Below are 24,768 nucleotides of genomic sequence, written 5' to 3' on the forward strand. Positions count from 1 at the left end.
AGGCGCGGTCTAGGGTGACGGCCGGCGGGCCTCGGACTCCCGCTCCCGTGGTGCCCCGCGCGTGACCAGCCCAGCCCCCGGCTCCCGCCAGCCCCGCGGCGGCGCTGCTTGTTGTCGTGAGCCGCAGCCGCCCCGCCCCTACTTTCCCTCCCCTCCCCCCCGGCCCTGCGCACGGGCCGCCCCTCCCCCTGCCTCCCCGGCCCCTCTCACGGTGCCAAGATGGCGGCGGCGGCGGGCGGCGGCAGTTGCCCGGGGCCTGGCTCCGCGCGGGGCCGCTTCCCGGGCCGTCCGCGGGGCTCCGGCGGGGGCGGGGGCCGCGGCGGACGGGGCAGCGGAGCCGAGCGAGTGCGGGTAGCTCTGCGGCGCGGCGGCGGCGCGGCGGGGCCGGGCGGAGCCGAGCCCGGAGAGGACACGGCCCTGCTCCGTTTGCTGGGGCTCCGCCGGGGCCTGCGCCGACTCCGCCGCCTGTGGGCCGGCCCGCGCGTTCAGCGGGGTAGGGGCCGGGGCCGGGGTCGAGGCTGGGGCCCGAGCCGGGGCTGCGTGCCGGAGGAGGAGAGCAGTGACGGGGAATCCGACGATGAGGTGAGGCAGTCACAGGCGTCCCCAGCGCCGGGCGGGGCGGAGGCCGGGGGCTTCCAGGGGTCCGGGTGGCCCCGAGGAATGACGTGGGAAAGCGGGGTCCTCAGAGCCCCTGCGGAGGAAAAGGGCCCTGGAAATAGGCATGGGAGGTGGTAGGCTGCACGGAACTGTCGGTGGACGGGGCCTCTGCAAGTGGGTAGAGAAGCCCGAGCTGCAGCTGAGCACTTGGGCCCGAGGTGGGTCCTGCTGAAGTGTCCTGGGCTGATCCTTCTTGGTAGCTGGCAAAGCTAGGGCAGTGGAGGTTTGGGCCAGAAGGCTATGGGAACTGCATGCCCAGCCAGTGGTGGTTGACAGCAGCAGCGTGGCTTTAGTGGACTCAGACTAGGGCTCTCTGGGATCTTACCTGTAAGCTGCCCCGCCCAGCCTCATAACCTCTGACACAGCCCTGGTTTCACCAGTGCCCCATTTCCTCTTTTGACCTAAAGAGGAGAGAGGGTAGCATGGTGGAGGGCTTCCTCTTAGGGGCACAGGTTGAAGAGAAATGGAATGAAGGCAGAGACTGGACACTCTGGCAGGTCTAAGCTCAGCTCTGGATTTATCCCCAGCCTGAGAAAAGGCAGGAAGGTGTGGGTTTGTAGCCACCTGAGGGTTCAGAGTGGATCTTAACGTGATAAACCATTTGATACACACCATGCTTGGGTGGCCCTATTTCCATCTTCATTCAGGAAGAAACTGCGGCCTGTGAGGGTGTACACAGAGGTCCCACTTTTTTTCTTCTAAATTGGAGTATGAGAAAATCTGAGGGTAGTGCCTGCTGTGTGGCCTGAGAAGACCCCATTCTGTTTCCTCTGGGGCCAGCAGGCCACTGTTGGCGGTGCTGGTGTGGTCTGGCACAGGAGATGGGGTTTCAAAATATCCCGCGTTTCCATCCCTAAGGAGACCCTGTTTTCTACTCCCCTCACCTTCTAGTCTTTTCAGTTCTTTTGTAAATAGGAAGGGGTGTATTACGGGGGAAGCTGGGGATATTCCTCGACACGAGTCTCAGGGGGAACTAGAGCTTTGGCACTGACTGCTGTTTCTCCCCTCCACCCTTGGTGCCCTAAATCAGGAGTTTCAGGGTTTTCATTCAGATGAAGATGTGGCCCCCAGTTCCCTGCGCTCTGCGCTCCGGTCCCAGCGAGGTGAGTGATGGGGAAACTATTTCTATAGCTTTATAGGAATGTTATTCTCACTCTTTATGTCAGCTCTTCCCTGTTCAATTAGAGTCTCTGTCAGTTACTGAGTATGTTCTGTGTTCAAAGCCCAAGCTAGGCTGGGCTGTGGGGGGAAACAGACAAGTAAGACTTAGTCCCTGCCCTCCTGGAGTTCCTTCCTCAGTCCGCAAGGCTAGCTTGACCCATCTCCCCACACCTGTTCTCCTTTTAGGTCGAGCCCCCCGAGGTCGGGGCCGCAAGCATAAGATGACCCCCCTTCCACCTCCTCGCCTAGCCGATGTGGCTCCTACCCCTACAAAGACTCCTGCCCGGAAACGGGGTGAGGAGGGCACAGAACGGATGGTGCAGGCACTGACTGAACTTCTCCGGCGGGCCCAGGCACCCCCAGCCCCCCGAAGCCGGACATGTGAGCCCTCCACCCCCCGTCGGTCTCGGGGGCGGCCCCCAGGACGGCCAGCAGGCCCCTGCAGGAAGAAGCAACAAGCAGTAATGGTGGCAGAAGCGGCTGTGACAATCCCCAAACCTGAGCCTCCACCTCCTGTGGTTCCAGTAAAACACCGAACTGGCAGCTGGAAGTGCAAAGAGGGGCCTGGCCCAGGACCTGGGACCCCCAAGCGTGGAGGACAGTCTGGGCGAGGAGGCCGTGGAGGCAGGGGCCGAGGCCGAGGCGGCCTCCCCCTCGTGATCAAGTTTGTTTCAAAGGCCAAAAAAGTGAAGATGGGACGATTGTCCTTGGAACTTGAATCAGGTCAGGGTCAAGATCAACATGAGGAAAGCTGGCAGGATGCCCCCCAAGAAAGAGCTAGAGCTGGATCTGGACAGGGAGAGGGCCCCTGCTGGAGCAAGGAGCAGAAGTTGGAGGAGGAGGGAGAAGCGGAGAAAGAAGAAGAGAAAGACAAAGAAGAGGGGGAAGAGAAGGAAGAGAGAGTTGTAGCTGAGGAAGAGATGATGCTAGCCGAGGAAAAGGAAGAGACAAAGCTGCCCTCACCACCCCTGACTCCTCCAGCTCCTCCCCCTCCCCCACCTCTCCCATCCCCCTCAACGTCTCCTCCATCCCCATTTTGTCCTCCACCACCCTCAGTGACCCCTCCACCCCCACCATCCCCTCCACCGCCTCCTGCCCCAGAGGAACAAGAAGAATCCGCACCTCCTGTGATCCCAGCTACATGCTCCAGGAAGAGGGGCCGGCCTCCCCTGACTCCCAGCCAACGGGCAGAGCGGGAAGCTGCTCGCGCAGGGCCAGAGGGCACCTCTCCTCCCACTCCAACTCCTAGCACCACCACAGGAGGCCCTCTGGAAGACAGCCCCACTGTGGCCCCCAAAAGCACCACATTCCTCAAGAATATCCGGCAGTTTATTATGCCTGTGGTGAGTGCCCGGTCCTCCCGTGTCATCAAGACACCCCGGCGATTTATGGATGAAGACCCCCCCAAGCCCCCAAAGGTGGAGGTCTCACCTACTCTGCGGCCTCCCATTGCCATCTCCCCACTCGCCCCCCAGGAACCAGCACCAGTCCCTTCTCCACCATGTGCTCCAACCCCCCTACCTACTCCAGTCCCACTCCCTGAAAAGAGACGGTCCATCCTAAGGGAGCCCACATTTCGCTGGACCTCGCTGACCCGGGAACTGCCCCCTCCTCCCCCTGCCCCTCCGCCAGCCCCACCTCCACCCCCTGCCCCTGTCCCCCCATCCAGGAGGCCCCTCCTCCTTCGGGCCCCTCAGTTTACCCCAAGTGAAGCCCACCTGAAGATCTATGAATCGGTGCTTACTACTCCTCCTCTTGGAGCCCCTGAAGCCCCTGAGCCAGAGCCGCCTCCCGCTGATGAATCTCCAGCTGAGCCTGAGCCACGGGCAGTGGGCCGCACCAACCACCTCAGCCTGCCTCGATTTGCCCCTGTGGTTGCCACCCCTGTTAAGGCCGAGGTGCCCCCACCTGGAATTCCAGCTCCGAGCAATGGGCAGCAACCTCAGGCTCAGCTGCAGCAGCCCCTGCAGGCCTTGCAAACCCAGCTGCTGCCCCAGGCACTACCACCACAACCGCCACAGTTACAACTGCAGCCACAACCCCCACCACAGCAGCCGCCACCACTGGAAAAGACCCGGATTGCAGACCTGGGTTCCTTACCACTGTCTGGTGTAGAGGAGAAAATGTTCAGTCTTCTCAAGAGAGCCAAGGTGCAGCTATTCAAGATTGACCAGCAGCAGCAGCAGAAAGTGGCGTCTTTGATGCCGGTAAGTATGGTGCCTCGGCCAGGCCCCCGCACCTAGTCATCCTGCCTCGATTCTCTGAAATCCTTTAAACTCCTGCCTCCCTAGACACCCTCCAGCATTGCAGGGAACCCTCAGAGCCAGTCCTTCCCCTGTACCCCAACTTCCTGGGTGTCCTGCCCTGGCCTCATCTTTCCTCACTTTTCCAGCCTCTGACCCTGTTTATTATTCCCCCACCAGCCAAGCCCTGGAGGGCAGATGGAGGAGGTCACGGGGACTGTCAAGCAGCTCTCAGATAGAGGTTCTGTCAGGTCTGAAGATGAATCGTTGGAAACTAAGAGAGAGAGACCATCGGTATGGAGTGGGAGGAGGGCCCTCTGAAGAAGGCTGGTTACAGGAACATAAGCAGCAACTCCCCACATGTATTACTGGTTTCTCCTCCCCCAGGGCCCTGAGTCCCCTGTGCAAGGCCCCCGAATCAAACACGTCTGCCGTCATGCTGCTGTGGCCCTGGGTCAGGCCCGGGCCATGGTGCCCGAAGATGTCCCCCGCCTCAGTGCTCTTCCTCTCCGGGATCGGCAGGACCTCGCCACGGAGGGTAGGGTGGGTGTGTCATGGGGAGATTTAACAGCTGTGTCAAGTCTGGGGCAAGCCAATGTACCAAGAGCCTAGGAGAGTGAGCTGAGTTGTGTGCTTGGGGCTGGGTGGCAGGTGGGTTGGAACACATGCTAGGTGTTAGACAAAGTGGGTTTGGGGGCCCGTGGAACCTGAGCACTGTCTGAAAGTGGTGACCAGAGGGCCAATTGAAGGAGGTCTAGGAAAGAACAGGGAGATGAGGTAGAAAGCCTGGTGGCTTTGTGTCTCCATCCTCTCTCTGCTGCACTAGATACCTCATCAGCATCTGAGACTGAGAGTGTCCCATCACGGTCACGGCGTGGAAAGGTGGAGTCAGCAGGGCCTGGGGGAGACTCAGAGCCTACAGGGTCTGGAGGGCCCCTGGCCCATACACCCCGGCGCTCACTGCCCTCCCACCATGGGAAGAAAATGCGGATGGCACGGTGTGGACACTGCCGGGGCTGCCTGCGTGTGCAGGACTGTGGTTCCTGTGTCAACTGCCTGGACAAGCCCAAGTTTGGGGGCCCTAACACCAAGAAGCAGTGCTGTGTGTGAGTAATTGGGGTGCAGCCTCCATTCCCACCCATGGTTGCCCGTCACCCAGGCCTCCCGCCCTGCCATAGCAGTGGGATTGGCATCCTGTGGAGAGCTTCCTCTCTTCCCCCAGACCACCAGTCCCCTACCCTGGTGACGTGCTGCTCCCCTCCCCAGATACCGGAAGTGCGACAAGATAGAGGCTCGGAAGATGGAACGACTGGCTAAAAAAGGTAATGAGTTTTGAGGAGCATTTCTTTACACAGTCTTCTTTAGACTCGTGGTATGAGTACACGATGTTTTCTTTGCTCACCTCCCCTTCGCAGTCCACCACCTCTGTCGTCTTTTTCCATCATGTGCTTTTGTGTCTCTCCCATACTTGTTCTCTTCCGCCTCACTTCTTTGTGGCTTTTCCCATCCCAATGTCCTATGTCCTGGCTGAACTCAAAATCCTACTAAGTCCCCTGTTCCCACAGGCCGGACGATAGTGAAGACGCTGTTGCCCTGGGATTCCGATGAATCTCCTGAGGCCTCCCCTGGTCCTCCCGGCCCACGCCGGGGGGCGGGAGCTGGGGGGCCCCGGGAGGAGGTGGTGGCCCCCCAAGGGCCCGAGGAGCAGGACTCCCTCCTACTGCAGCGCAAGTCTGCCCGGCGCTGCGTCAAACAGCGACCCTCCTATGATATCTTCGAGGACTCGGATGACTCGGAGCCCGGGGGTCCCCCTGCTCCCCGGCGTCGGACCCCCCGAGAGAATGGTGCGAATTGCTTGTTGCTTCCTCTGTCAGTCAGTTGTGTGTCTTTCCTGTGAGAGGGACGGGGCTCTGACCCAGGGCTCTTTTGGTGTGATGGAGAAAGCAGCTGAATGCGGAGAAGGAGGCAGTCTTAGGTGGACAGGGGAGCCGGTGTGCGAGGTGTCTAGTAGCTTCTGCAATGCCTCACTAAGGGTCACCCTAGCGTACCTTGGTTGGTTAGAGAAGGCCCTGGGGATCTAGGTAATATTGGGAGTGGTAGAAGAGGGGCAGTGGGGCAGGGAAGAGGGGGGAGCCTCACTGATCTTGTGTCCTGCCTAGAGCTGCCAGTGCCAGAACCTGAGGAGCAGAGCCGGCCTCGCAAACCCACCCTGCAGCCTGTATTGCAGCTCAAGGCCCGAAGGCGCCTGGACAAGGTCAGCACGGCCCCACACCAAGAACCCTGAGCCCTGTGGAAGGCATGGCTCCTGCCCTCCGGGAGCTTCCTGGCAAGTCAGGGTAACGGGCTCACCTGAGTGCCGTGGTGTGTCCACACCAGAAGACAGGCCCTGAGGCGTGAGGCAGGCCTGTCCTTCTGGAAAGCAAAGGACCTGGGCAAAAGACAGGGTCGGGCAGGCTGGGGGAGAGGGCAGTGAGGAGAAAAATCTGCAGTTGTGGGGCGGGCAGCCTTCTGACCACCACCATCCCTCCCTAGGATGCTTTGGCCCCTGGCCCTTTTGCTTCTTTTCCCAATGGCTGGGCTGGAAAACAGAAGTCCCCTGATGGTGTGCACCGGGTCCGTGTGGATTTTAAGGTATGGTGTTGAGGGGACGGTGGCAGGGACTGGTCAGAGGAAACTTCACTGTGTCTGAGAAGCCAGGGCTTTGAGGATAGATCTGACATGTGTTCCTGACTGCTCTCTGATCCTGTGTCCTCCCTTCCCTCAGGAGGATTGTGACCTGGAGAACGTGTGGCTGATGGGAGGCCTGAGTGTGCTCACCTCCGTGCCAGGGGGGCCACCTATGGTGTGCTTGCTGTGTGCCAGCAAAGGCCTGCATGAGGTTGGATCCCCACCTTTTTTCACAGCCCCCAAGTCTCCATTAGGCCTGACTGCTTGATTTCTAGGGCCCTCTCAGCAGGGTCTCATGCCCCGGCCTCTTGGCTTCACACTGTGCCCATCGTTCACTCTTCCACCCCCAGCTGGTGTTCTGCCAAGTCTGCTGTGACCCTTTCCACCCATTCTGCCTGGAGGAGGCTGAGCGGCCCTTGCCCCAACATCATGACACCTGGTGCTGCCGCCGCTGCAAGTTCTGCCACGTCTGTGGGCGCAAAGGCCGGGGATCCAAGGTTTGGGCACAGGAACCATGGGAGTGGGTGGAGATACGGAGGAGAGGGGTATCTCTATGCCAGTAGGTCCTAACCATTGCTGTCTTTCTCCGTCATCCAATAGCACCTCCTGGAGTGTGAGCGATGCCGCCATGCTTACCACCCAGCCTGCCTGGGGCCCAGCTACCCAACCCGGGCCACACGCAAACGGCGCCACTGGGTGAGAGATGAGGCCCACACCCCTTGCTTTGGAGTTCTGATTAATGCCACCACCACCCCCAGTCTTGCTCTAGGCCAGGACTCTCATGAGGAGGGGAAGATTTGGAGGTCCTTGTGAGAGTTTGATAAACATAACATTTTTTCAGGAACGTCACATAGACAAGATTTTTTTGCAGAATTTGCACGTAATATTTTCAGGGTCTCATGGGTTCCGTAGTCCCAGGCTCAGAATCCCTTGCTCTCGCCTAACTTCCACTCCCCCAGTCTCCCCATTGCCAATCTCCCCACTTCATTCCCCTCCTGTTCTGCATCTCTTACCCATCCTTCCTCATGTGTCTCCTGCCTACCATCCACCCCTCTTTGCCCAACCACCCCTCGCACTGCTCCAGCCTGGTGTCTGGCTCTACCCTGAATGTCACCCTGCTCCCCTGCCCCCCAGATATGCTCAGCCTGCGTGCGCTGTAAAAGCTGTGGGGCGACTCCAGGCAAGAACTGGGACGTCGAGTGGTCTGGAGATTACAGCCTCTGCCCCAGGTGCACTCAGCTCTATGAGAAAGGTGGGGACCTGGCAGGGGTCCTGGGCCCTGGGGGTCCACCGGGGTGTGGGCCAGGCTCCTGCACAGGCAGTTAAAACACAAGCTCATTTCTAGTGGCTTTCCACCCACTTTTAGCCATGGAACTTTTTCTTCTGTTCAGAGTCCTCTTCCGTAGAAGCCTATTCAGTACATAAAATAGTGGGACACAGCCTCTCTGAGGACACTGGAAATGGAGGACCTGGGACCTCACCCTTGTGATGGTCCCTGAGATGCTTCCTGGAACGTCACGTCTCCACTGAGCACTTTGAAAAACTGGGCTTTCTTCATCTATGCAGGCAGCATTTTTAGCAAGGCCCTGTTCCTTGTGCGGCGTTGGGGCTACAGGGTTAGAAAAGAGGCCTTATCCATGGCCAGCTGTTTGGGAATGGTAGGGACTCAAGATGGGCCCTAATGGAGGCAGCCCGTGCAGCAGTCAGGGATGGCGCGCCCAGCCCCCCACCCCCGCGGAGACTGAGGGGCAGGTGGTGGCCCCAGCCCCTCTGACTTGCCCTCGTCTCTCCTCTGCCTCAGGAAACTACTGCCCGATCTGTACCCGCTGCTATGAAGACAACGACTATGACAGCAAGATGATGCAGTGCGCGCAGTGTGACCACTGGGTACACGCCAAGTGCGAGGGGCTCTCGGGTGAGTGGGGGGCCGGGATGTGACCTCAGCCCTACAGAGGTCCCTGTCCTCCTCCCCACACGCCTTCAGGGGACAGCTGGGTTCTGTGTCCTCGGCGGCCTAGGCGCTGCTGGCAGCCCTCACATCCTTCCGAACCATTTTCTCCTTTCTCGCCCTGGCTCTTCTAGATGAAGACTATGAGATCCTTTCGGGGCTGCCAGACTCCGTGTTGTACACCTGTGGACCATGTGCTGGGGCCACACACCCCCGCTGGCGAGAGGCCCTGAGTGGGGCTTTGCAGGGGGGCTTGCGCCAGGTGCTCCAGGGCCTGCTGAGCTCCAAGGTGGTGGGCCCACTGCTGCTGTGCACCCAGGTCTGGAGGACTCGGGCGCAGGATGGGGTGGGGCCAGACCCAGCACCAGCCCTGCTGACTTCCCCTCTTTGCAGTGCGGGCAAGATGGAAAGCAGCTGCACCCAGGGCCCTGTGATCTGCAAGCTGTGAGTCAGCGCTTTGAGGCAGGCCACTACAAGTCCGTGGTGAGTGGGACAGGTGGGTGCCAGGAGCAGAAGGCTGGGGTAGGGGAAGGCGTGGATCCTGACAAGCCCCCTTACAGCACAGCTTCATGGAGGACGTGGTGGGCATACTGATGAGGCACTCAGAAGAAGGAGAGACCTCAGAGCGCCGGGCAGGAGGCCAGACGAAGGGGCTCCTACTAAAGGTGAGGGAGCTCTTTGGGAGATACCTGTAGGGTGGCCTGCGTGATAGTGGGGAGGAGAGAGTGGGTCCTTCAGACCCTGCCGTTGCCAACTCTCCTGAGGAAGCCACTTCTCATCCTGTTACTTACTCCCCAGCTGCTAGAATCTACGTTTGGCTGGTTCGACGCCCACGACCCCAAGTACTGGCGACGGAGTACCCGGCTGCCAAAGTGAGCAAGGCTGGAGGGGAGCCAGGGAGTGAGGGCAAAGGCCAAGGACACACCTGGGAATCCAGAGTCAACCTACCGTGTGTCCCCGAAAATAAGACCTAGCCAGACAATCAGCTCTAATGCGTGTTTTGGAGCAAAAATTAATATGAAACCACATCTTATTTTATTATAAGACCAAGTCATATATAAAATACAATATATAAGACCCGACCTTATATTAATTTTTGCTCCAAAAGACGCAGTAGAGCTGATTGTCCGGCTAGGTCTTATTTTCGGGGACACACGGTAGGCTGAGAATAGACAAGGAGCAGAGTTAGGGCTGGAGGGTGGTGGGACCAGGGTCAGAGTCCCAGTGGTGGTAGACTAGCAGAGACTCAGATTGTGGAGTTAGTTCTCGCTTTGTCTCGACTTTGTGCAAGACAGCGTTGGGGACAGCCGTGAGCATGCCACGTTTGGAAGGTTAAGCAGGCACTGATGACCCAGACAGTCAGGGTGATGATGAGGAAGCCCAGGGAGGTTCCTGCTAGAGCCCAGGACCTCAGACTTTCTAAAAGAGGTAACTAACATCCAAGCTGAGATGTGGAAGAAGAGTAATTCAGGCATGAGGAACAGCATTTCATGTGCCAAAGGTGCCACGAGAGGGCCTGGCTTGTTTGGGAGACTTGAGAGAAATGCCACATGGTGAAAGGACAAAGGGTGTCAAGGCATAAAGGCTGAGGTGGTGGGGGGGGTCCCAGTCCAGCCGCCCTGGTTAGATGTGTCAGATGCTGACCCTGCCTGTCCACAGCGGAGTCCTTCCCAATGCGGTGTTGCCTCCATCCCTGGACCATGTCTACGCTCAGTGGAGGCAACAGGAACCAGAAACCCCAGAATCAGGGCAGCCTCCAGGGGACCCCTCAGCAGGTACTGAGAAATGTGGGCTGGAGGCCAGAGCCCCTGCTTTGGTGGGCCAGGCTCCAGGTCCTGATGCCTGGACCATCCTTCCCATACTCCTTCCAGCTCTTCAGGGCAAGGATCCAGTTGCTTTCTCACACATGGACGACCCCCGTCAGTGTGCCCTTTGTCTCAAATATGGGGACGCGGACTCTAAGGTGAGGGCGACTGCGTGAAGCCCCAGGTTGTGGGTCCTGATCCCTGGGGCCTGTCTTCATGTCACTCCTCTGCCCTCAGGAGGCGGGGCGGCTCCTGTACATCGGGCAGAATGAGTGGACACATGTCAACTGTGCCATTTGGTCAGCCGAAGTGTTTGAGGAAAACGATGGTTCCCTCAAGAATGTGCATGCTGCTGTGGCTCGAGGGAGGCAGATGGTGAGGGCACGGGCATGGAGAGGTGGGCAGCCCACGGGGTCTTGGGTAGGGCTCCTTCCGTGGCGACAGCTCGTTTCACAGTCTCTACCCCTGTCCTTCACTGCTGCTGCTCGGTACCTCCTTTTTTCTTTGGCTCAGGGCTTCAGCGTGGCACAGATAGTGGCTTTTTCCCTATATGTGTCCTCTGGCCTAGGAGACCAAAGCTTAGAAGTCCTCCTGTTGACTGAAACCGTGCCAAATGCTTTCCATCCAGTATGGCATTTAGCTCTTACTATATCCCCATGAGGTGAGGTGTTGCCTGGGCTAGAATACCCCCTTCCCAGTGTGGGACCTGGGGCAGGTACTGTAGAATACCTCAAGCTCCCCCTCAGGAAGTAGGACGAGAGAGGTACCTACCTCAGGACAGATGTGAAGATTAAATGAAAATAGAGATTCCACATTAGAACCATGTGTGAGAGGGTAAATGCTGCTATTGCTATTTTTCTTCTACTGCAACACTCTGCTTCAGAAAAATCTGAAATAATTTTGATGTCAGTCTGGCCTTGGTTGCAGCTAGGGTAGAGGTTATGTTTGGTGAGTGCCTTTGCTGTGTGAAGTGCTGGGCTAGACGGGCCCAAGCAGAGTCTCAAGGACAGTGATGCTGAGCATCAGGCCCTGGCCCCGGTCACTGGCTTCTCCCCTCAGCAGCCCCTTCCACCCGCAGCGCTGTGAGCTCTGCCTAAAGCCTGGAGCCACGGTGGGCTGCTGCCTTTCCTCCTGCCTCAGCAACTTCCACTTCATGTGTGCCCGGGCCAGCTACTGCATCTTCCAGGATGACAAGAAAGTTTTCTGTCAGAAACACACAGACCTGCTGGATGGCAAGGTGGGCCATTACCAGGGGGGAGACAGCTCCCCGCTGCTCTCTTTCTCCCTTCCACTCGGGGACCCCTGCAGCCCCTCAGACCAGGCCCCTGCTGTCTCTCAGTGTCTCCTTGTTCTCCCCAAGTCCTTTAGCCAAGCCCCTAACTGTCCAGTCCCTGCCTACAGAGCTTTCCCTTGCGTCCCTCTCACCCCCCACCAATGCAGCAACCCTATTGGCCATCCCCCCTCACAGGAGATTGTGACCCCCGATGGTTTTGATGTTCTCCGCCGAGTCTATGTGGACTTTGAGGGCATCAACTTCAAGCGAAAGTTCTTGACGGGGCTCGAACCTGATGCCATCAACGTGCTCATTGGTAAGCCACTCGCTGTCTGTGGTGCTCTTCCTGACCCTGCCTGGCCCCCCTCCTGACCTCTCCTCTGCCCCGTAGGCTCCATCCGAATTGACTCCTTGGGTACTCTGTCTGATCTCTCGGACTGCGAGGGACGGCTCTTCCCCATTGGCTACCAGTGAGCAACCCGGGGGAATGGGTGGGGTTCGCGACTCCAGTGCTGGATCTCATTTCCCAAGTTGTTCTGACCCGCTTGTCCCCCCTCCCACCTAACAGGTGCTCCCGTCTGTACTGGAGCACGGTGGATGCTCGGCGGCGCTGCTGGTATCGGTGCCGAATTCTCGAGTATCGGCCATGGGGGCCAAGGGAAGAGCCAGTTCACCTGGAGGCAGCAGAGGAGAACCAGACCATTGTGCACAGCCCCGCCCCTTCCACAGGTAACAGCCTTGGAACTGCCTCATTTTCTTCCCTGAATGCCACCCTCCCCATATGGTTACTCACCCACCCTTATTCCTCTCTCCCCTAAAGAAATTCCAAGATGCTTGCCGTTCTCATTTGTTGTAATGGCAATCACAGATAACTTAATGGCTGTGCATTATGTGCCATGGGGCTGTGCTCAGCATTTCACAGGAATTGGGGGGCGGGGTGACAACTTTTGTACAAATGTAAGGAGCCTTGGGGCTACACGCTCAGGTAATGCTCCCCACAGTTCTCTGAGGAAGGTACAAGCTCTGCTGAACTGCACCTCGAAAGGGTAGTCACTCCACAGTAGAATAGTGATGGAGCCGGGATTCTAACCAGACCTGTTTAGTTCCCAAACTGGCACCTTCACGGCCATGTTGGTAGCTGAGGGCTGGATGGTACAGAGCAAAGAATGGGCTTGGAGATGGGTAAAGTGAAAGGCTATTGGGGGCTGAGTGGGAGGAGGAGGAGGAGGAGGAGGAGATTGGGATTGTGTTTGTGAGTAAGGAGTTTGTTCCAGGTTGGAGCCTGACACGAAGTGGAGAGGGGAGGAGGGTGCAGCTGTCCTGGCTGAAAACAAGGGAGTGTTGGGAGGAGGCAACAGAGATCAGTTTGCACAGGTTGGGCGGAGCCAGGTAATAGGTAGCTGCCAGTGCCAGGATGGGGCGGATGTGTTTGATGTGGCAGGGATGCGTAGAGCAGGTAAGAAAGTGGTAGGACTGGCCGTGCTAGAGAGGGCAGTGCCCCTCGTGGCTTATAGGGCCTGAATCCGAGCAGTAGGCAGCCAGGAAGTGGGGAGATGGCAGAGGGTGGGTGAGGAAGGGACACAAATGGACCGTGACCCAGGTGCATGTGGAGGTTTTGCAGAAATCAACAGAGGGGTTTGGGGTCTGTGTGATGACTGGGAACCAGTGTCCATTGGGACTGGGTTAGGGGCAGGGGCGGAGAAGATGCCCTTGGCTCAAAAGAAGGGAGGCCATTTGAGGAGAGGCTTTGACAAAGAGCCCCTGCCACCCCTAATGTCGTTCTCTTGCCTCTTTAGAGACTCCAGATCATGTGGACCCCCCACCAGATACAGATGCCCTTATCCCTGGAGCTCCTCAGCACCACTCACCCGTCCAAAACCTGGACCCCACTCTTCGGCTGGATCCAAGTAGCGCTCCTCCTCCAGCCCCCCGCTCCTTTTCAGGGGCTCGAATCAAAGTGCCCAACTATTCACCATCCCGGAGGCCCTTGGGAGGTGTCTCCTTTGGACCTCTGCCCTCCCCTGGTGAGTACCTGGAAGTATCCAGGGGAGGGTTGGGTCAGGTGAGGCAGGAGCACCTGGCTGACAGTGACCCTTCCTCCCACAGGAAGTCCATCTTCTCTGACTCACCACATCCCTACAGTGGGCGATCCGGACTTCCCAGCTCCCCCCCGACGCTCCCATCGTCCCAGCCCCCTGGCCCCCAGGCTGCCACCATCACGGCGGGCCTCTTCCCCTCTCAGAACCTCCCCTCAGCTCAGGGTGCCCCCTCCTACCTCAGTCGTTAGAGCCCTCACACCTACCTCAGGGGAGCTGGCTCCCCCTGGCCCTGCCCCATCTCCTCCGCCACCCCCTGAAGACCTGGGCCCAGACTTTGAGGACATGGAGGTGGTGTCAGGACTGAGTGCTGCTGACCTGGACTTTGCGGCCAGCCTGCTGGGGACTGAGCCCTTTCAGGAAGAGATTGTGGCCGCAGGGGCAGTGGGAAGCAGCCATGGGGGCCCAGGGGACAGCTCAGAGGAGGAGGCCAGCCCTACCCCCCGCTACGTCCACTTCCCTGTGACTGTGGTGTCTGGCCCTGCCCTGGCCCCTGGCGCGCTCCCTGGAGCCCCCCGCATCGAACAGCTGGATGGAGTGGATGACGGCACAGACAGCGAGGCTGAAGCAGTCCAGCAGCCGCGGGGCCAGGGGACTCCTCCTTCAGGGCCAGCAGCAGGCCGGGCTGGGGTCATCGGGGCTGTGGGGGACAGGGCCCGGCCTCCCGAGGACTTGCCGTCAGAAATTGTGGATTTTGTGTTGAAGAACCTAGGGGGGCCTGGGGAGGGGGGCACTGGGCCCAGAGAGGAGCCACTCCCCCCAGCACCTCCCCTGGCCAATGGCAGCCAGCCCCCCCAGGGCCTGCCCCCTAGCCCAGCTGACCCCACACGGACGTTTGCCTGGCTTCCTGGGGCTCCGGGTGTCCGGGTATTGAGCCTGGGCCCTGCTCCTGAGCCTCCCAAACCTGCCACATCCAAAATCATCCTTGTCAACAAACTGGGGCAAGTGTTTGTGAAGATGGCTGGGGAGGGTGAACCTGTCTCCACCCCAGTGAAGCAGCCACCTTTGCCCTCTCCCATCCCCCCCACCGCCCCCACTTCCTGGACTCTGCCCCCAGGACCCCTGCTGGGTGTGTTGCCAGTGGTGGGGGTAGTCCGCCCTGCTCCACCCCCGCCTCCCCCTCCACTGACACTGGTGTTGAGCAGTGGGCCCTCCAGCCCGCCCCGCCAGGCCATCCGCGTCAAGAGAGTGTCCACCTTCTCTGGCCGTTCCCCACCAGCGCCTCCCCCGAGCAAGACCCCCCGGCTGGAGGAAGATGGAGAGGTCTTGGAGGGTCCCCCCCAGGGTCCAGGGCTCAGTGGCACCGGGTGAGTGAGGATGCTGAGGCTGCGCAGCGGGCAGGGCAGGTGGACAGGAGAAGGCAGCTCGGGGTTCACGTGGTTCCCCCACCGCCAGGTTTAGCCGAGTGAGGATGAAAACGCCGACAGTACGCGGAGTTCTCGACCTGGATGACCCTGGGGAGCCCACTGGAGAGGAGAGCCCCAGGTGAGTGGCTAGTTCCCTTCCTGGAGGCTCTGGCTCTGGGATCACTGTCCCTTCCCTCTTCTGACAGGTCTCTCCTCACAGGCCCCTCCAGGACCGGTCCCCTCTGCTGCCACTTCCAGAAGGTGGTCCTCCCCAGGCTCCTGATGGTCCCACCGACCTGCTGCTTGAGTCCCAGTGGCACCACTACTCAGGTAGGGACCAGCCACTGCTGCTCTCACTGCCTCTTTCCCTGTGCTTGCTCAGCGGGGTAACTGACAGATACAGTGGAGAATTGATCCACTTCAAAAAAGTGGATGGAAAAGGAAGTGAGAGGAGACATGGCGGTCGGGTTGAACAGGACACCCCAGAGATGAAAGAAAGGTGAGGTTAGGTGTACCTGCTGACATATCAGCACACAGCATGGGGGCACTTGGACTAGTATGGCTGACAGACTCAGTGAAGCTAGAAGGGAAGTACTCTGTCGGTTAGGGAGGGCAGAGGGCTGCAGCCAAGTAAGCTGGTAATCCAGCAGCTTGAGGCTTAGAGTTTCTGGTGGCCCCAGTCTTGTCACAATATGTGGATTTTTTCATTATGTAGAGCGCAGCTGCTGAACGTGGAAGTGAAGTGAGGTAGAGTGAGACTGCTCAGCAGAAAGACTGCTTATGGGGTCAGAGAGGGCATGAGGGTGTAGCAGTGTGACTCTGACAGGTCCCTGCCTGCCCTTAGGGAGTACCACGTTCTGGTAGAGGAAATAGACATTTACATTAGCAGATGCACTGCAGCTTAGAATGAGCACTGAGAAAGAAGGCAGTGAGTGTCCAGGGGAGGCCCCTGGAGTCAGGACGTTGTGTTCAGGGGACAGAATGGAGGTGAGGATGGGAAAGGGCTAAGAAGAGGTGGAAGAAGAGTCAGAGGTGCACCCAGGGGCACCGAGGCCTAGAGGTGATGTGGGTCACAGCAAGAGTCAGGTTTATGGAGTCTTCCTGAGTGAGGTGGGAAGAAAGGGTGGCCATGTGAGTCTTGCCTTTCCTAAAGTGTGCTCCATGCAAACTTCCATGATTCCCACTCTACCCAGTGTTCAGTCCTCAGTCCACGTCCTGCTTGAGCCAGCGGCATTTGGTGTGCTGATCCCTCCCTCCCTTTCCTGGCTTCTAGAACTCACCCCTTTCCCCTCTGGTTTTGCCTCCTCGTTGCTCCAGCCTGTCAACTGTGGCATGTCCGAGGTGCTCTCATGTAACTTCATAACGCTACGTTCTATCGCGAATTCTGATAGCCCCCAAATTGCTAGCCACACTCCTTTTTCCTGGTGCCTGCTCCCCATCTCCACCAGCACGTTGCCAGGGGAGTTTTTCTAAGAGGAATCTCAGATCCACATGTCTCCAACTGAGCTCTCGATCTTTACCTCAAACTTGTTTCTCCCCCACTAGTTCCCTCACTATAGCTGTCAGGGGCAGTTTTATCTTTCCAGTTGTTCAGGCCCCAAAATTCGGATTTGTCCTTGAGCCCCCTGACCCGCTACCTCTCACATCCGCATCTCCTACATCAGCAAGTCCTGTCTGCTCGAGCTTTAAAATCTTAAGCCCTGACAAATCCCTTAAATATTTCAGAAAGTACGTGTATTTGATTCTGTGAGTATGGGTCTATATAATAATATATTTGTAATAGTTACAGAAATATACTGCATATAAAAATAGATGTACAAAATAATATAATTCTCCAGTATTTTTCGTTGTGTGTGAGACAGAAGAATGAGGGGTAGAAAGGCATTTATGGTAGGCTGGGTTTGAGTGAGCCATAGTGTGTCCTGCAGGGCTAAAGCACTCCACGCCTTCATGGAACTGCTCATTTAGCCGAGAAGTCCTGCAGAAAAGGGACCGCAGATCTCTTAGAAAAAAACAATGTCCGGTCTGGTCTGTAGGATTCACTGGGCAATTAGAGCAGGGGGAGGCCTTCAGACCCGGTGTCTGTGCTTGTGCCCAGGAAGGGAGGGCGGGCGGGCGATGGAGAACTGGGGCTTTTGACTCTAGGAGGGGTGACGCTCACCTACTCTGACCTGCTCTCTGGGACCAGGTGAGGCTTCAAGCTCTGAGGAAGAGCCTCCATCCCCGGAGGACAAAGAGAACCAGGCCCCAAAACGGGCTGGCCCGCACCTGCGCTTCGAGATCAGCAGTGAGGATGGGTTCAGCGTGGAGGCAGAGAGCTTGGAGGGTGAGTCAGGAGTGGCGGTGACCGGGAGGGAGGGGGTCCCATACAGTACCATCCTGACTGCCCTGGCCCTTCCCTCTCCTCAGGGGCATGGAGAGCTCTGATTGAGAAGGTGCAGGAGGCCCGAGGGCACGCCCGGCTTAGACACCTCTCCTTTAGTGGTAAGTGGGGTGCACAGGGATGCTGGGGATTGGGAGGACTCCCCAAGGGCATGAGGGGCCTCCGACATGACTTGGCCTCTCCCCAGGAATGAGTGGAGCAAGACTCCTGGGCATCCACCACGATGCTGTCATCTTCCTGGCAGAGCAGCTGCCCGGGGCCCAACGCTGCCAACACTATAAGTTCCGTTACCACCAGCAGGGAGAGGGTCAGGAGGAGCCACCCCTGAACCCCCATGGGGCGGCCCGCGCTGAGGTCTATCTCCGGTGAGAGGTCTGGGGTATGATGCTTGGGTTGGGGGGCCCTATGGGAGTCCTTGGGGTACGAATTAAGTCTGTACAGATTGGAAATTGAGGCCCAGGGAGAAGACCCTAGGCCACTCCAGGAATTATTTCTGGAGTTTATTATCAGAAGAATAAACCCCATTCATTCCCCTTTTGCTTGCTGTATCTTCAATAATAGTGGTGTTTCTCCTGCTCTGCCAGCAGCAGACCCAGGCCAAGAGTAGGTGGGTAGCATCTCAGAGGAATGGCTACGAGCCTCCCTCGTTTCTTCCCTCCACCTGCAGGAAGTGCACCTTTGACATGTTCAATTTCCTGGCTTCTCAGCACCGGGTGCTCCCTGAGGGAGCCACCTGTGATGAGGAAGAGGATGAGGTGCAGCTCAGGTCAACGAGGTATGGGTGCTGGCGTGGACTGGAAGTGTCCTAAGGCGGGTGACACCAGGGGGAGGAGAGATCATTCCTGGGTACCAGCCCTTGTGACACTGCTGTCCTCCACCAGACGCGCCACCAGCCTGGAGCTACCCATGGCCATGCGCTTTCGCCACCTCAAGAAGACGTCCAAAGAGGCTGTGGGTGTCTACAGGTTAGTGGGGTTGGGGGGAGGATGCCCCTTGGGTGGATGACAGGTGCCCTGGTGTGGTGCTGCCTTGGTTCTGGCCCCCTGCCCCCTGAGCTCCCCTTGCCCATCCTACCCTGCAGATCTGCCATCCATGGGCGGGGCCTGTTCTGTAAGCGCAACATCGATGCCGGCGAGATGGTCATTGAGTACTCTGGTATTGTCATTCGCTCTGTGCTGACTGACAAGCGGGAGAAGTTCTACGATGGGAAGGTGGGCTCTGCCAGGTCATGGGAATGAGGTGGGTGAGGCAGGGCCCGCCCATGGGAACAGAGCACCTGACTGCGCCCACCGTGTTCCTGTAGGGCATTGGGTGCTACATGTTCCGCATGGATGACTTTGATGTGGTGGATGCCACGATGCACGGCAATGCCGCCCGCTTCATCAACCACTCGTGTGAGCCCAACTGCTTCTCCCGAGTCATCCACGTGGAGGGCCAGAAACACATCGTCATCTTCGCCCTGCGCCGCATCCTGCGTGGTGAGGAGCTCACCTATGACTACAAGTTCCCCATTGAGGATGCCAGCAACAAGCTGCCCTGCAACTGTGGCGCCAAGCGCTGCCGTCGGTTCCTTAACTGAAGCTGTGCTGCCCACCATGCCTCCTGCTGCCATCTTGCCCCTGGTCTGGGGCTCCCTAGTCCCTCCCAGAGCATCTCACCCCCACCGTCACGTTCAGGGTGGATGTGGGCATGCAGGTGGCAAGGCCCTGCCTCCACCCCTCCAGTCCACCCAGCAGTCGTCCCCTTACTGCCCTGGGGTCCCAGGTTGTAAATAATGTACAAAGGTTTCTAAATCCCTTCTTTTCTATGCACTTTTTTTATTTAAGAGGGTGGGATCCCAGGTGGGAACCCCCCACAATAAAGTCTGTCAATGTTTGGAAAAGTGGTCTTCCCGTTTGTATAGTGGTAGGGCCAGGTAGGAGCTCGATTCTCCATGCCCCACACCCATCCTGAGCCAATGAAGCCCGTCAGCCTCAACAGGTGGGTGAGAGGCCATTGTTCAGAATCACCAGTAAATTATGGGGTCTGTCCAAGGCTTCAGAGCAACAAATGTTCTACATATTCTAAGTTAGAACCCTGCTGGGTCCCTGGGGATGAGCTCTCCCAGGGGTAGCAGTATTTCTCAAGGGACCTGGTTGCCCAGAGGCACCTGAGGCCAGTTCTCCGTCATCTGGTCTAATGTGTATGATGGAGTGGGTCCTTTTCTTGGTGTGGGGAGAAGGAAGTAAGGATGTCTGCTGGGTCTTGGCCCAATTAAGACGATATTTCAAGAGGGCCCCTTAATGAGGCCGAGAGACAACAGGCACTGATTTCAAGGGAAACATTGAGTATTAGGCTGGGCGAGCCCCAGATCACCCAAGCTTGGACAGCACCTGCAGTGCATCTGCCCTCCCTAACTGGGCCAGGTGTGTGCCAAACTGGCCCAGAGAAGTGGAGGGCTCCCTTGCCACCACCATCTCGATCAGGGCTCGCAGAGGTGAGCGACTGGGTCGCAGTGAGTAGGCAAAAGTGGACCAGGCAGCAGGCAGTCCATATCTTGCAGCCAGGTGTCGAGTGGTACCACAAGCCAGTGCCCCACCTGGCCCAGGCTCAGGGTCCAGCAGCACAATCAGTTCCTCCAGCACCTCCAGCTCATCCAGGAGTCGAGAGAGGGGCTGCGACGCCAGATTTGGCAGCTCTGGGAGACAGTAGGGGTGAGGGGGAGAAAGGGTGGGCTTCCAGTCCACCTCCCTCCCTGGTGGTGTGTCTGGGACTAACCCCTGCCCAGGAGTGGAAGCAGAGACCTTCCTTGGGTTACCTGCCTTTGATGCCTCCTTGAAACCTGAAGGGGACGACTGCGAGAAGGTGTGGGTGTTGGAGTCACCACAAGCCAAGCCAGGATAGGGGTGGAGGATGACTTTCCCCTGGCGGCAGCGGCGGTGCCTTTGCAGGGCGAACAGGAAGATGGCTGCTGAGGTCAAGAGCAGAACCAGCACCAGAGGCAGGGCAAAAGTCGGCAAGGCCTGCCGAGGAGCGTTGTGCTCAGATGTTTGTTCGGGACTGTAAATATCCGGTGAGCTGGATTCCTGAGAATTTAGGCTGGGTGTTTCAAGCTTCAGGGGGCAGGGCTCCTTGGTAGGGACCGATTTCTGGAAATAGGGGGTTGGAGTAAAGCAGGAGGCACGCCCCACTCCTGCCCCTTCAGCCCAAGGTTCCCATCCGTATAGCCCTCCATGGGGCCACTTCCCCCATGATTCAGCCCCCGCCCCTGGCCCTTACTACTTCAACCCAGGCCTGTCATCCCCAAATACTATGTCCCCACTCCTATCCTCTGATGTGGAGCTACACCACCTCCTTTGATCCAGACACCGCCCACCCGATCCCAAACCACGGGTGCAGACCCCGCCCCAACTCGAGCAAGCTGCTCAGAGCCGTCTGTAGCCGGACTAGCACCTCTCCGCAGCGCCGCCCGGTTCCCGCGTGTGTGAACGCCGTGACACCGCCTCCACAAGGGCTACAAAGCTCCGCGCTGTTGGGGTTGCACTGCCCAGGAGGACACTTCTTGAAGGGATACCTTACATGATCACCAAAGTCATTGAGCCCGCAGTTTACCGAAAACTCGTAGTCTAGGGGGAGACAGGGACTCTCAGGTGTAGCCTCCAAGCCCCGCCTCCTCCGCGACGCCCTTTCCCTTTTGCCCTATCCCAGCAGACCCCGCCCCTTGTGCTCTACTCACCCACCCCTCCATCCTTCCACTCCCACCAGCCCTGCCAGTCTCGAAACCGTGTCCACAGGCCCCGCCCTCTTCATGCCCCTCCCGCTCCCACACTGAGCTCCGCCACACGCGGATTTATCCGCCCAGCCCACCTCTTCCTCACCGCCCGAATCCACTTCTCTAACAAGTCACAAGCTTTTGCCGTGGCGCTCACGTAACCCACACTATGTGTTTCTCCACAAGCTCAGCCCCCATACCAGCCTTATCTGCTTTAAGGCCCGCCGCCTCTACCCTGAAGCGAGGCCCCCAAACTTAGCTCCTTCCCCGGTTCCCTATAACCCCCTAGCTCTGCCCGAACATATGCCTACGCCCAGTCCCTGCTCCTCACCCGGACAGGGGGGCGGGCCGAAGCGCTGCAGACAGCTGCCACAGCACTCGTTGTCAGGGTTCCAGTACTCGAGGCGGCCGCAGTGCTGGGAGGTTTCTCGCGGCGCCGCCTGGGCCAGGAGCAGCACAGCAAACAGAAGGCGTTGGGGCCCCATCCGGGCGGGGCCTGCAGCCTGGGGACCCAAGACCGCAGGACTTCCGGCCACAGCCTTTGTTACTTTTCCATTAAATCAGAGCAGAAGAAAGAAGCAGTGGATGTGGGGCATAGGATCCCCAAGCCCCTACAGAAGCCAAGAATCTACCCCCAACCCCCAAGTCCAGTTCCTGGTCCAGAAGCCACAAGGCCTCAAGGTGGCTAGAGCAAAGACTCTGGAGACAGACTCTGTGGATTCATATCCCACCTCTGCCATGATCCATCCATAAAATAGGATAATAATCCCTACCACCTGTCTCATAGGGTTATTGTGAAGAAGTAAAACCGTTACCAGAAGTAAACCATTACTAGAAATAAAGCTTTTAGGGCAGCCCCTGGCATACAGTAAGCTTAAGTATTAGGTATTACTGAGGCCCATGTCAGGGAAGCAGGGATAGAGGACACAGCCTTCACCCACTGGAGACACCCACTCAACTCCAAGTCACCTTACCTCAGCTCCTAACCCCAATCTCTTCCAGGCTGGGAATCCTCCAACCTGCCACAACCAGGAAGTCTTCCCCTTAAGAAGCCTCCGATGAATGTGCTGAAGTTTCTCCAGTACAAAGGAGCCCGCACCCCACCAGTCCCACTTGGGGGCGGGGGGTCCTAGGGCATTGGACCCTGAACCAGCTGATTTTCCACCAATTAGTTGAAGTTCTTCCGCTTAGTTGTGACCAGAGACGAGCCTACTTCCCCTTTTTCGTCAGGAGACGTGAAAGGAAGGAAGTGACACCCACGGACTTACGCTATGCACCCACATACAGAACTTCATTAGTAGAGGGGCAACAGGTCCCAAAAGCTAGGGAAGATGACCCTGGGGAGTTAAGGGAGCTTTGAGGAGGGGTCCTGGTGAGGAATACCTGTGCCTATCGGGTGGAAGGCAAGAAGGCCAAGATCTCAGAAGCGGCCATGCGGGTGGTCTGGGGAACATCAACAGTTTCTCTCCTGGGGATGGTGTCGGGTATGGGACCTCGGTGGTGACCTGGGGACAGTAGTGGGGAGAGGAGGGTTAAAGGCATGGGGCAGAGCAGGTGATGAAATACCTAGAGTTCCTGGAAGTGGTCTCAGAATAGATGCTCATGGCATTATCTCAGGATTAGAGATCCAGGCTGGTCTTGGGTTTGGGGTTCAGGCTGGTTTTGGGTTGGGGACTAAAGTGCAGTCTTGGAATGGGGCTCAGTTCCAGTCTTAGGATACCAAAGGCTTGAGACATTGTCACTAGGACATAGGATCAGGTTCATCTCAGGGCATAAGGGCCTTAGGGTATAAGAAGTCTTGGCAAGCTGCTCCTGAGGTACCTGCCCCTGGTTCCCCGCCCATAGAGCTGCTGCCGCAGGTTCCAGGAAATGGGCCACAGGTGCATGAAGTTTCAGAAGCCACCGCGGGTATATTCTCTGGGTTGAGGATAGATGGATGGATGGATGGATGGATGGATGGTGGAGGCCATTATCACTGACAGCCCCCAACTAACACACACACAGGCGTCTGAGACTGCAGGTGCCCATCCCACCCCTCTACTGCCATACCTGATCTCATACTGCCGAAGTGACAGGAGACAGCTCGGCAGGCACAGCCTGCCCACTGAACCAGCGATGACTGAGTTCAGCTACTGCCCATTCTGCATCCTCATGCTGAAACTGATGGGAAAGTCGGTCAGGGGCGGCAATCAAACTCAGAAATCCTTAGGGGATTAGTTAGCAGCTCTGGGGATGGACTGGATTTAGTGATGGATCTCAAGCTATAACGCTTCAATGGTGGCCATTAGGCATTGAGATGCTTCCACCTCTGGGCTCTAATGGGAATAAAGCAAGCAAATAGACATCGCCCAGGAGGTGGTCCCCCAAGTGGTCGCACACATTCATCTCTTCAATCTCCCCGTACTTCTCCTGCAGTTCGGTGAACACTTCCTGTGGAAGACTAGGAGGAGCTCAGCTGAGCTCCTGGACCACAGGAAACTCAACCCGCCCCTGCCAACCCTCACCTCAAAGAAGTTATCTTGGTGTTCTTGTACCTCCATATCGCTCACGTGACCTGGAGGAGGGGGCAGGGTGGAATCAGGGGGTGGCCTGCTAAGAGCTGTCCGCCCTGCCCCTCAAACCGGTCCCTCATTCACAGTGCGATCCGTCTGCGGTCTGGGCGGTGTTCGGTGGGTTTCGGTACAGGTTGAGCAGCACTATGGTCTTAATAGAACTCAGAGGGGCGGGGCCTGAGCATAGAGGGCGGGACTACGCAAAGGGGTGGGATACGAAGGTTGGGGGTGGGACTTAGCGCCAGAGAAAAAGCCTAAGCGTCTTGAGTGCATTAGAGATGCTTGCCCCTAAGAAATGCAGAAAAGGTGAGGGACTGAAAAGTGAGGGACAGCCCAAGGGTGTAGTTTGTACGTACGGGGACGTGGCCAAGTTCCTGGGGGAAGAGCCTGAAGGTTGGGGGAGGAACCTGAGAGGTCCGACAAGAAAAAAGCGGGGCGGTACGGTGGGCCTCAGAAAACCTCGAAAGGCGGGACCTCGCGATGATAGAAAATAGAAGGGGAATGGCCGGAGGCGTTAACCGTCAAGCTCCGTGCCGGGTCTCAGCTGGCTGAAAGTCGGTTGTGAAGCCGGGAGCACCGGTCCCCATGCCGACAGGCCCAATCTTAAAGTAAAAAGAGCAGTTAATCCTGGCACAGGTGCAAAGACAGAGATGAACCGGGGAGGCCGGGCACCCCAGAAACACCGCACCACGCCGCCCAGCCACCAGGAAACCTAGTGCTCTGTCTCCGACCCCCCGACGGGCCACTGCTTGTGCTGGTTCTCTCTTGTCCCTCTCAGTCCCGAATATCGAAGCTAAATATTCAACCACTTTTGCCCAAACTTTCCAAATCTGTCTGCCCTTAAGTCACTTCCGTTGGTTAAAAAAGCACTGGGAACTGTAGTTCT

At 57.9% G+C, this 24,768-nt stretch overlaps 2 protein-coding genes across 11 annotated transcripts; one reads left to right on the forward strand and one right to left on the reverse strand.

Annotated features, from left to right (window-relative positions):
- The first annotated feature begins 209 nt into the window (after nucleotides 1-209).
- Nucleotides 210-19,461, forward strand: KMT2B (lysine methyltransferase 2B). The gene is made up of 37 exons (XM_033128369.1): nucleotides 210-582; nucleotides 1,688-1,760; nucleotides 2,005-4,025; nucleotides 4,242-4,355; nucleotides 4,449-4,599; nucleotides 4,888-5,167; nucleotides 5,328-5,383; nucleotides 5,627-5,905; nucleotides 6,221-6,315; nucleotides 6,594-6,692; nucleotides 6,826-6,939; nucleotides 7,079-7,225; nucleotides 7,329-7,424; nucleotides 7,863-7,980; nucleotides 8,530-8,643; nucleotides 8,811-8,995; nucleotides 9,070-9,159; nucleotides 9,237-9,341; nucleotides 9,475-9,548; nucleotides 10,336-10,451; nucleotides 10,548-10,639; nucleotides 10,719-10,856; nucleotides 11,560-11,718; nucleotides 11,950-12,070; nucleotides 12,146-12,224; nucleotides 12,323-12,483; nucleotides 13,551-13,778; nucleotides 13,861-15,157; nucleotides 15,246-15,335; nucleotides 15,417-15,526; nucleotides 17,385-17,522; nucleotides 17,606-17,680; nucleotides 17,767-17,944; nucleotides 18,247-18,354; nucleotides 18,461-18,544; nucleotides 18,661-18,790; nucleotides 18,883-19,461. Exons 1-37 carry the CDS (start codon nucleotides 220-222, stop codon nucleotides 19,156-19,158), a joined length of 8,154 nt encoding a protein of 2,717 aa, XP_032984260.1. The 5' UTR covers nucleotides 210-219; the 3' UTR covers nucleotides 19,159-19,461.
- On the reverse strand, nucleotides 19,183-24,688 carry IGFLR1 (IGF like family receptor 1). 10 transcript variants are annotated; one of them, XM_033128523.1, is made up of 8 exons: nucleotides 24,239-24,688; nucleotides 23,380-23,490; nucleotides 23,152-23,247; nucleotides 22,714-22,835; nucleotides 21,662-21,877; nucleotides 21,012-21,184; nucleotides 20,377-20,707; nucleotides 19,184-20,256 (listed from the first exon to the last, which is right to left on the reverse strand). In XM_033128523.1, exons 5-8 carry the CDS (start codon nucleotides 21,813-21,815, stop codon nucleotides 19,931-19,933), a joined length of 984 nt encoding a protein of 327 aa, XP_032984414.1. In that variant the 5' UTR covers nucleotides 21,816-21,877; nucleotides 22,714-22,835; nucleotides 23,152-23,247; nucleotides 23,380-23,490; nucleotides 24,239-24,688; the 3' UTR covers nucleotides 19,184-19,930. The 10 variants fall into 10 exon arrangements, with proteins under 10 accessions (XP_032984415.1, XP_032984414.1, XP_032984409.1 ...); XM_033128518.1 differs by lacking the exon at nucleotides 23,152-23,247 and adding an exon at nucleotides 23,835-23,884; XM_033128520.1 differs by having other exon boundaries at nucleotides 23,865-24,688.
- Between the last annotated feature and the right edge of the window lie 80 nt (nucleotides 24,689-24,768).

The sequence above is a fragment of the Rhinolophus ferrumequinum genome, chromosome 15 (genome assembly GCF_004115265.2).
Source record: "Rhinolophus ferrumequinum isolate MPI-CBG mRhiFer1 chromosome 15, mRhiFer1_v1.p, whole genome shotgun sequence".
NCBI lineage: Eukaryota > Metazoa > Chordata > Mammalia > Chiroptera > Rhinolophidae > Rhinolophus > Rhinolophus ferrumequinum.

Coding starts and splice junctions, on each gene's coding strand:
- KMT2B (XM_033128369.1), top strand. CDS start 220: ATGGCGGCGGCGGCGGGCGGCGGCAGTTGCCCGGGGCCTGGCTCCGCG. Junction 4,356..4,448: donor CTAAGAGAGAGAGACCATCG/GTATGGAGTGGG, acceptor CTCCTCCCCCAG/GGCCCTGAGTCCCCTGTGCA. Junction 15,336..15,416: donor ACTGGAGAGGAGAGCCCCAG/GTGAGTGGCTAG, acceptor CTCTCCTCACAG/GCCCCTCCAGGACCGGTCCC.
- IGFLR1 (XM_033128524.1), bottom strand. CDS start 21,815: ATGGGGCCCCAACGCCTTCTGTTTGCTGTGCTGCTCCTGGCCCAGGCG. Junction 21,185..21,661: donor CGGCCCGCCCCCCTGTCCGG/GTGAGGAGCAGG, acceptor GTCTCCCCCTAG/ACTACGAGTTTTCGGTAAAC. Junction 20,708..21,011: donor CCGGGCGGCGCTGCGGAGAG/GTGCTAGTCCGG, acceptor CCCTATTTCCAG/AAATCGGTCCCTACCAAGGA.